The sequence below is a fragment of the Myotis nattereri genome, assembly GCF_964212035.1.
Source record: "Myotis nattereri genome assembly, chromosome: 14".
In the NCBI taxonomy this organism is placed as follows: Eukaryota; Metazoa; Chordata; class Mammalia; order Chiroptera; family Vespertilionidae; genus Myotis; species Myotis nattereri.
Window position 1 is genome coordinate 38029837 of NC_138089.1, and position 10818 is coordinate 38040654.

The following is a 10818-nucleotide window of genomic DNA, read 5'->3' on the forward strand; positions in this document are numbered from 1 at the left end:
CCACCACATTCTAGAAATTGTACAACTACTGACTGAGCTACACCTGTGAAGGGCTACTGGAGCTGAGTCAATCCACAGACCCATAGTAAGCCCAGCCAGGGCCAGCCACACCCAAGCTAGATCAGCTGACTCTTAGTTGACCCACAAACATGTGAGCTTCAATAAGTGACTGCTGTTTAAGCCACTGAGTGTGAGGGTGATGTATTACCCAGCAATGGTTAAAACAAAATACCAACATTAAGGTTCCTGACATTAAAAATTTTAGGGCCATGTTCAATTGAAATTATTTTAAAATATATCTGACACTTATCTGTGGAGAGCAGCTACAGCGTTTGGACAGGATCAAGCCTCGGACTGACGAGAGGGCACAGTCCTCTTGTGGCAAAGCCACATACAAGTCCCAACTTGGAGGGCAAAGCCCTCCCAGCACAATTATAACCAAAAGCTATGGTTGTATGTAAGCTTGACCTTATAGTCTGACCTTGTAGCCCTAGGTAGCTGAGGGATATGGGCTGCAGGAGGTGCAGCAAGTGCTGCCAAAACAAAGCTTGATAGAGTTCAGAGAATTGCAATAACAGGAAAGAAGCAGATTTGAAACTCGTAAGAACATTGTAAATATCTTGACTACTTCCGTGTTTTGCTTTGTGTGATTTGAGTATAAAATAAAGATTCAGCTTACAGGCCGGGTCACTGTGTCCTCATCCAGGCACAGTGATCCACCTGACCCCAACTATATTCTCTTGTCTGTTTTCTTTAATCCTTCACCGCCCCTCCTCAGGTTCACCACTGGCCATGCTGGACACAGTTCACTTATCTACTTCTTTTTTTTTTTTTAATATATTTTATTGAGTTTTTACAGAGAGGAAGGGAGAGAGATAGAGAGCTAGAAACATCGATGAGAGAGAAACATCGATCAGCTGCCTCCTGCACATCCCCCACTGGGGATGTGCCCGCAACCAAGGTACATGCCCTTGACCGGAATCGAACCTGGGACCATTGAGTCCGCAGGCCAACGCTCTATCCACTGAGCCAAACCGGTTTCGGCCACTTATCTGCTTCTTAAGCAAAATAAAGTGAACACAATTCAGTCTTCACTGGGTCATTCATGCTCATCATAGTGAAAGCCAGGAAATGTGCTATAAGTTCATGAGGCCTTCAGGGGGTATTGTATAAAACAGGGGCTCTAGAAATAATTCCAGTCTACTATTCTTTTTTTATCTCAGACCATTCCCCAGTTCTTTACCATTTTTCTTGAAACCAATTTACAAGCTGTCATTTTGTTGTCATTGTGTGTATCTTAAGCAGCAGCCCCACTCCCAAAATCTAATATGCTACAGCGAATTCTCCACCCTTCGAGAAACCTATCTAAGCCTGTTAGAATGGTGTCAAAGTAGAGTTAATAGGCTTAGAGTAGAGGCCTGAGCGTGTTTTCTGCAAAGCAAATGCATGTGCTTTAGTGCTCAGATTTCTATCATCAATGTTGGCCTCTGATGCTTTGCTCCCTTCCTGGTTCTCCTCTGGGACCTGGCAGTGGGTAACGAGCATCTGATCCAGATAGTGGGTGCTGTGTCTGGCATTGCTGGAATACAGTCTTTCCTGGAGAGAGGGAGGTGAGCACCAGCCTAGATGCCCGTAAGAGCTCTTCCTCCATCACAGTCCCTCTCCAGGGAATTTAGCGCGTGCTGGTCGGGCTGCCTGGGTTTTGACAGCCAATGACCATGGGTTCCCCAGAGCAGAGGCAGCACTGCACTTGTCTCTGTGTCCCCTATAGCACAAGGCACCCAGGAGGCACACACTAAGCAGTGATGGCGAACCTATGACACGCGTGTCAGAGGTGACATGCCAACTCATTTTTTTGGTTGATTTTTCTTTGTTAAATGGCATTTAAATATATAAAATAAATATAAAAAATATAAATCTTTGTTTTACTATGGTTGCAAATATCAAAAAATTTCTATATGTGACACGGCACCAGAGTTAAGTTAGGGTTTTTCAAAATGCTGACACGCCAAGCTCAAAAGGTTCGCCATCACTGCACTAAGGTGTAATGGGTAAAATGAAAAGATCTTCCTGGTGGCCCTTGTTTCTATGAGCACAGGAAGAGTAAGAATCTACAAGCTTGAATACAGAATATTTCACAGCAAATTGTTGGAAAATATTGTCAAAGAATTAAAGTTCTCCTGTGTCAAGGAATAGTTCCCATTTCAGGGCATAAGTTTATTTCTAAACTGTGCTATAAGGAAGTCCTGGCAACTAAATGAAGGAGACAAAGCCAAGTGACTACAGGAGAAAGCAGATTTATTTTTTTCTCTGTCACCTTAGTGATCTCCTCTAACTCTCTATCTTATTCTTTCACCAAATGTCTGAAGACCACATTCCCAACCAGAAGGTGTGGACCTAGCAATTCACGAGGAAGTACTTATGGATATGTGGACTAACTATTCTACGTTCCCACCATCTCCCTTCACTCTGTACCCCAGAAGCTGATCCCCCATGACTGCATCCAGGAGCTCCTCTGCCTGGGCTTCAGGTTGTGTTTGGCCAACAGGTGGTTGTATTGGAGGAAAGGTATTTCTTCTCCACTTTCTCCCCCACCTTAGGCTCTTCTGTGATCAAAACTCTTGCTCAGTGACCCCTCCTCCAAGGTCCCAAATCTTCCTGGAATCTATTTCCCATTTCTTTCTCTTGCCTTTTCAAGCACAACGGTGGTAAAAACTCCCACAATTGCTAATTTCTCAACATTCCTTGTTGATTCCCTTAACCCCACCTACAACCTCTGAAAGTGGTCCCTTCAAGTATTTTCATCAGAACCATTAGACTTGCTTCTTTTTCCTGGTGTTACCCTGACTGGTACAATCTGTACAAAGTCTCACTTGAGAGATGTCAGGGCTCTCTCTAGGACAAGGAGTTCAAAGAAAATCAGAGGTTCTTTTCTAACTTTAGAACTCGTTAGCCATTTTGGTACTATCTAAATTAAGTGTTACAAAATGATGGCATACCTCAATCTATAGATAAGAAGTTTTATTCCTTCATTCACTCATCCAGTCACCAAATATTTATTGAGCACCTACTATGCTCCAGGCACTATTCTGACCCTGGGGAAATGATGTATAAGGCAGACACAGTCCCTGCCCTCATAGTGCTTACCGCCAAAGGCTAACTATCTCCCAGAAGTCAGACAGCCCGCCAGGGCAAAGCTAAAACCAGAGGACTGCGTTTCCTTAAGTCCTGAGCCTTCAGCAGATTCTCAAAGGAATCTATGGCCCAAACAAGGTTAAGAACCATCTGTCCAGCATTCCCCTTGAGCAGTGGAATAATGACTCTCCCAGAAGAAACGTGGTGCTGTCAACTTGAATTTGGGGGGAGCATGTTGGCACAACCACCCACCTTTCCTTCCCCGCCCCCATATTCTCCATAAATCCCTACCCCTCCTTCAGTTCCTCACACTTCTATAATTAGCTCCACGCCCTTCTGAGCCCTTCCCTCAGGGCCCACAGACGCTGGCAGCACATCATGTTGATGAACTGTTTTTATGAATGGACAGCGGTTGGGGGCTGAATTCTGAGCTGTGCCTTCTCTGAGTTTCTAGCAAAGACAGTGAGAACAAAATTTCTGCCTCAGAGTATTTATGAGATTCATGTTGGAGCATGTGACTGCCATTTCCAGGGAGAGCCATGGGTGACGGAGGCAAACTGAGGGAGGCTCTGAGGAGACAGGCAGCAAAGCTCGGGGTCTGTCTGCCTCCCTCAAGCCCTCTGAAAATACTTGAGTTTGCCCAGAGTGGTTGAAATAGGCCATGCCGGTAACCCAATACTCCTGCTGCTCTGGGTCAGACAGGACAGGGCAACAGAAAAGGTTGCCACGCTGGCAGGGAAAACCCCCTTGCCTTCGCTTCCCAGCACTGCACCCAGCAGACACCCAGCTTCAGGCCTGGCTCTCCCTCTGGAGCCCCTCCGCCTTTCCCCAGAGAGCCCCCTTCTCCCAGCTGCCTCACCTGAGGCTGAAGAGAAGGCCCACCCCAGGGAGAAAGGACAACAGGAAAGCAGACAGGGCTGGAGAAATGGAAGATCTAGTCCTCAGGCTGCATGGAGGCCCCTTACCCCCCAGAGAATCAACAGGACTCCTTTCGCCTTTTGTGGGATGGTCCCGGCAACCGGCGACACTGTCCGAGCTGGGACAGTGACATGTTCGTTCCACATCATCCCCTTTGAGTCAAGCCCCCTTCAGAAGGGGTCAGGGATGTATTTATAGAAACAACTCTTTCTGGGACTCACTTCTCTTTCACTTGCACTTCTTTCCATCACTTTTAAGCTCCCCACAATCCCCTACCAAAATGAAATTGTGTGGCAATAGGGGGTAAGAAGTGAGGGAAGGCAGAAACAACTTTTGAAACAAGGACAGAAGGGGCTTCCAAGACCAGCTGGAGTGACAGAGAGCTTCTAGGGTGGTCTCCCGCCAGCCTCCCTCCAGCAAGAGTAGACTAAGAAAAATATCAGGACACGTTGTAAATCAATCTTCCTTCCTCCCCCTGCCGCAAATAGGTGGAAGAGAGGAATGTGGTCATCATTTACCTGCTGAAATTGGGAGGACACTGTTGACGAAAGTAGGCTGAGACACGACAAAGCGGAAGAAAAGCTGAAGATAAATTCCCAAAGTCGTTGGATTCAGGACAACCATGCTGGCTGGGGTCTGGAAAGTGTCAAGTTCTCAGCAGCCTTGCCTCCAGGCTGCCGTGGAGCCTTGCTGATCTGTTTTTGTCTTCCCCACTGCTGTTTGCCTCTCTCTCTCTCTCCCTCTCTCTCCCTCTCTCTCCCTTTCTCCCTCTCTCCCTCAGCCTCTCTCTTTTCCCTGTGCCTTTACCAAGAAAGAATGCCAACCATTTCCCATTAAACCTTCTCTATACTGCTCAGGGTTATATTTATCTCAAGCACTGGATCAAATGCTCACATTAAAATTAAGATGTCAGAATTTTCTCTTTTGGAGATTGAGGTAAGTGGCTATAGAAGAGGTGATGAAAAGGCAGCCAGTCTTGATGCTCACTAGAAGCAGTCCTCAAGGGCAGATAGATTTTCTAATTGATTACCCACCAGCAGGCATCTACTTCTCAGAATGGAGGTGCCCTGCAGAATCACAGAATGGGCTTTTCTGATTCAAGCTGAATTTCCATGGACACAAATCCTTCTGCTGTCAGTCTGTGACATTTTTACCCACTGGGTGACACATGTAAAGTTGACCTTGGATTTTTTTTTCTTAATCATCCAATAAAAAGTGGGGGCAAGGGGTGTTACTTTTTTTTGCAAAACAGTTTTCTCCATGAATAATATTTAGTCTCTCTCCAGAAGCTGTAAACTCCATCCCATGTAAAACAAAATAAATGAAAAAAGTCAATGGATTGGAAAGTAAATAATTATTTATCAAACTATATTGGAAGGCAACCAACCAAATATGAGAAGATATTCACAAACAATACCTTGATAAGGGGCTAATATCCAAAATATATAAAGAACACAGACAACTCAACAATAAAAAAACAATCTAATTAAAAATTAGTAGAGGACCTAAACAGACACTATTCCCAAGAAGACAAATGTCCAACAGATATATGTAAAGATGCTCAACTTCACTAGCTATAATGAAATGCAAATCAAAACCACAAGAAGATACCACCTCATACCTGTTAAAATGACTATTATCAATAAGACAAAAAGTAAGCGTTGGAGAAGATCTGGAGAAAAAGGAACCCTCACACACTGCTGATGGGAATTACAGCCACTATGGAAAACAGTATGAGCAATTCCTCAAAAATTTAAGACTAGAGTTACCATATGACCCAGCAATCTCTCTTCTGGATATCTACCCCAAAATTTTGAAAACATTCATTGCAGCATTATTCATGGTAGCCAAGACATGGAAACAACCTAAGAGTCCTTCAATGAGTGACTGGATAAAAAATATATGGTACACATATACAATGGAATATTACACAGTCATAAAAAAGGTGAAATCCAGCCATTTGCAACAACATGGATTAATTTTAAAAGTATCATGTTAAATACGTCAGATGGAAAAGGAAAAGAACCATATGATTTCACTCATATATGGGATACAAGACAGAAAGCAACAAATGAAGAAAAAAACAAACAAATTCACATAGACTTTGGGTGGTGAGCACACATGCAATATATAGATGATGTATTATAGAATTGTACACCTGAAACTTATAACGTTATTAACCAATGTCACCCCATTAACTTTAATTTTTAAAAAAACTATATTTGGAGAAATAGCATCGACTTGATTTCCAGCTAGACAAAATTCTCCAAATAAAAAAGTACTGCATCCTTAAATAAATACCTCTTATGAGTTTATAAAGCCTGTTATAGAGATCTTTAGATTACTAAAATAAATGATAATCCACAAAGTTGTCCATTTTGCTTTAATTTAATAAGTCCTAGTGCCTCATGGGACTTAATTCAGAAATGGTTTGATATTTATGGAATCTGGGGGAAGGTAGAGCTGGGTGAAGGCATACTATAAGGTGATACTCCACAGCTCTACACCAGATGAGTTTCACCCCAGCTCTGCTGTGACAGTGAACAAATAGATCTCACTAAGCCTCAGTTTTTCCCATCATAAAATAGAGACATGTTCCTTTTAAAGGTTTGTTGGAAAGGTTAAATAAGGTAACATGACCACATGGGGGCGGCCATCTTGTGCAAGGGCATGATGGTCAATTTGCATATTACCTCTTTATTATATAGACTAGAGGCCTGGTGCACAAAAATTTGTGCACTCGGGGATAGGGGGGTCCCTCAACCCAGCCTGTGCCCTCTCGCAGTCTGGGTCCCCTCGGGGGTGACCACTTGCTGGCTTAGGCCTGCTCCCGGGGGACTGGGCCTAAGATGGCAATCAGACATCCCTCTGGCAGCCCGGCAGGCCTTGGGGGATGTCCACTTGCCAGCGGGGAACACACCTAAGCGGCAGTCAGACATCCTTAGTGCTGCTGAGGAGGCAGGAGAAGCTTCCACCACCACTGCTCTACTGGCAGCCATCAGCCTGGCTTGTGGCTAAGCAGAGCTCCCCCCTGTGAGAGCACACTGACCACCAGAGGGCAGCTCCTGCATTGAGCGTCTGCCCCCTGGTGGTCAGTGTGTGTCATAGTGACCAGTCATTCCCAGTCTTTCTGCTGTTAGGGTCAGTTTGCATATTACCCTTTTACTATATAGGATAGAGGCCTGGTGCATGGGTGGGGCTGGCTGGTATGCCCTGAAGGGTGTCCTGGATCAGGGTGGGGGTCCCGCTTGGGTGCCTGGCCAGCCTGGGTGAGGGGCTGATGGCTGTTTGCAGCTGGTCACACCCCCTTCAGGGTGGGGGTCCTCACTGGGGTGCCTGGCCAGCCTGGTGAGGGGCTGAGGGCCGTTTTTTAGGCTGGCGGATGACTGAAGCTCCCAGCCTCTTTTTTTTTTAATTCTGGGATTTATTTACCTTCTATAGCTGTCACTGGAGCTGAGAGCTGGCTCCAGCTCTGAGGCCATTGCCGGCTGAAAGCAGGTATCTAGGTTTGTTTAGCTTCTATAATTGCAACATTGTTGCATCTGGAGCTCAGAGCTGGGCCTCGGCAGGCAGGGAACCTTGGCTTCCTCCATCACTGGAGCAAGCAAGCCTCATGTTCACTTCAGCTGCGTGGCTGCTGGCCGCCATCTTTGTTGGCAGTTAATTTGCATATCCTACTTATTAGCCAATGGGAAGCGTAGCAGAGGTATGGTTAATTACCATGTTTGTCTATTATTAGATAGGACTAGAGGCCTTGTGCACAAAAATTTGTGCACTGGGGGGGGGGTCCCCTCAGCCCGGCCTGCGCCCATTTGCAGTCCAGAACCCCTTGGGGGATGTCCACCTGTCGACTTAGGCCCACTCCCCGGGGAATCAGGACTAAGCTTGCAGTCAGACATCCTTCTGGCAGCCAGGGAGCCCTCGGGGGATGTCCGACTAAAGGCTTAGGCCCCCAAGGGATCGGGTCTAAACCGTTAGTTGGACATTCTTAGTGCTGCCATGGAGGTGGGAGAGGCTCCTGCCACCACCTCTGCACTGGCCAGCCATGAGCCAGGTTTTGGCTGAGTGGCACTCCCCATAAGGAAGTGCACTGACCACCAGGGGGCAGCTCCTGCATTGAGCATCTGCCCCTGGTGACCAGTGTGCATCATAGCAACCAATCATTCTGCCGTTCGATTTGCATATTAGCCTTTTATTATTATTATATAGGATGTCCCTATTTCCCCCCTTTTGCCCCCTTCTACCCAGCTCTTGCCCCCCACTTCTCTCTGGCCATCACCATCCTGTTGTCTATGTCCATGGGTTGTGCATATATTTTCTTTGGATAATCCCTTCTTTAAATTCACTTCTTTAAATTTTTATTTTCAGATAACTGCTTATAACTAGACTATTATATATTTTTATTATATCATTTAGAATTAAGATATTTTTTAATTGAACCCTTGTGAATTTCAGCACAATTTAATAAATTATGCTAGAAGCAATTAGGAGATTTTTCATGTAATGTAGATACATTTCAATTAACATTTTATTAATTTTTAATTTTTTAATATTTTAATTTGAAATAATCTCATACATGTATAAAAAACCTATAAAATACTACAGCATATTATATGTACCCTTCACCCAATTTCTTAGGTGTTAATAATTTAAATATAACCATTATACAACTAACAAAATTTGGAATATATTTTTCTTATAATCTCTTTAATGTTACTTAATTCATTTACTTTGTTTTTGTTAATCTTCACCCAAGGATATTTTTCCATTGAATTTTAGAGAGAATGAAGGGAAAGGGAGAGACACATTGATTGGTTGCCTCCTGCACATGCTCTGATAGGGACTGGAGATCAAGCCAGCAATTGAGGTACATGCCCTTGACAGGAATCAAACCTGGGACCCTTCAGTCCACAGGCTAATGCTCTATCCACTAAGCAAAACAGGCTGCAGCTTAATTCATTTACTTTTAATCTATATGTGTCTTTATATTTAAAGTGGGTTTTGTTTTTGATTCACCCTCATAATCTGTCTTTTAATTGGGGCATTTATGCCACTGACTTTCAGAGTGCTTACTGATAGAGTTACTGCCATATCAGGTGGTTTCTTGGGCTTCTGGGGCCCGCCAGTGGCCTGGGATCAGGTCCAATCATGGGCGGCAGGCGGCTTCTGGAGTTGCACATGGGGGCCTGGATGGTGGCTTGCACTGGCGGCTAGCACTGTCCCGCCCTGCCTGCAGTATTCAAATTAGCCGCCATCTTTGTTGGTGGTTAATTTGCATATCATGCTGATTAGCCCATGGGAGGCGTAGTGAAGGTATGAACATTAGCCTATGCTTGTCTATTATTAGATAGGATGGCATGAAGTTGGCACAGATTATCAATATTGTCCTGCTTGTGACACCTGTTGGTATTGTTTTTGAACTGCTTCTATACCATTTTGTGTTGGTATTTAATCTGTGTTAACGTCCCTGATGATGGGTGACTGTTCCATAGCTCTGTGTATCCTCATGGCCCCAGGACAGTCCCTGTCACCTAATAATAGGCAAAAGGGAAAAAGACTTCTTTCCTACATGTCTGAGGTCCAACAAGCCGACATGCTGAGAGGAGAAGACAGACCATTTGAGTTGGTCTTGGCAGAGAACAGAGCTCTGCGCCTGGTCTTTCTGGCCCAGAATTAACCATGATTTAGTTACTCTGAAGTCCTGGCTACCTCCCGCTGGCAGCTGCATCAGTAGGAGGGAGACAAGACTGGGCAGCTGAGAAGCTCTGGGAAAGCCCCTCCATAGCTCCCTGTGCCTTACAACTCAAGCTTCAATCAGACCTAGAAGGATGGAGCCTCAAATGTAAAGGAGAGATCACCAGAGAACCAGGAGGACTAGTAAGTCTAATGAGACTCACCCAAGCATTAAGCCTGCACTTCCATCTCCAGGGCACGAAGCTTAGTTGTCCTCACTCTCTCAGGGAAGAGACTGGCGCTGGGCTGGCCTTGAGCCACCTGGATGAAATCACAATAGTGACAATAACTTACCCAATACAATGTTTCCCAAACTTTGAGAGGTCCACCCATTCTAAGAGATACTCCCTTTTTAAAAAAAGCAGAGGAATTCACCTAAATTGGGAACTGCTGCCTATTTTATGTAAATTAATTGGAAATTTACAATATATATCAGCATACCAAAGCCTCTGGGAAATCCTGCAGTAAAAAAACCTCCCTGGGGTGGGCTGGAAGGCATCAGTGGGGGATAATGGAGGACATATGTAATACCTTCAACAATAAAAAACTATTAAAATAAATAAATTAATTAAATAATAATAAAAAAAGAAAAAAAGAAACCCATGTACTTTGCTTTTATCCCTAAAAATATTTAACCCCTAAAACCATTTTAAATTCCTACTATTTATTACTCCTTTTTTTCTTATCCATGTCTTATACAATAAATCTGTTAGTGGTATACTAAATAAATAAATATTATGTAGGGCTTTATTTTTCATAAAATCCTTTTTAAAAAAATTGTGTTCACAAGGGAGGCTGTGGGACTAGAGGTTCTGGGGATAGATTCATGTAATTTGTCTGGCAGGTGGAGGAATTGCTGGCAAGACTGAACCTGAACCTCTGTGCTGCCTAATGACACATCGAGCCAGATGTAAGCTCCCAGGCCTCACGGCTAGATTGGCTCCCCAAGGAGACATCAATCAATCTTTACCTGAACCCAGACTCAGAAATGCTGTGAGTTCAAGAATCCTTTAGCTCCAAAATGCAAAACCA

General features: G+C 44.3%; 1 protein-coding gene across 1 annotated transcript in view; it reads right to left on the reverse strand.

Moving 5' to 3' along the window:
* COLQ (collagen like tail subunit of asymmetric acetylcholinesterase) overlaps positions 1-4677 on the reverse strand; it is a gene marked incomplete at its 5' end in the record, with an annotated part of 58382 nt that extends 53705 nt beyond the window's left edge. Inside the window, one exon of the mRNA XM_081105932.1 lies at positions 4572-4677. Coding sequence (XP_080962058.1) covers positions 4572-4677 — 106 coding nt within the window. The remainder of the gene's footprint in view (positions 1-4571) is intronic.
* Positions 4678-10818: the final 6141 nt, after the last annotated feature.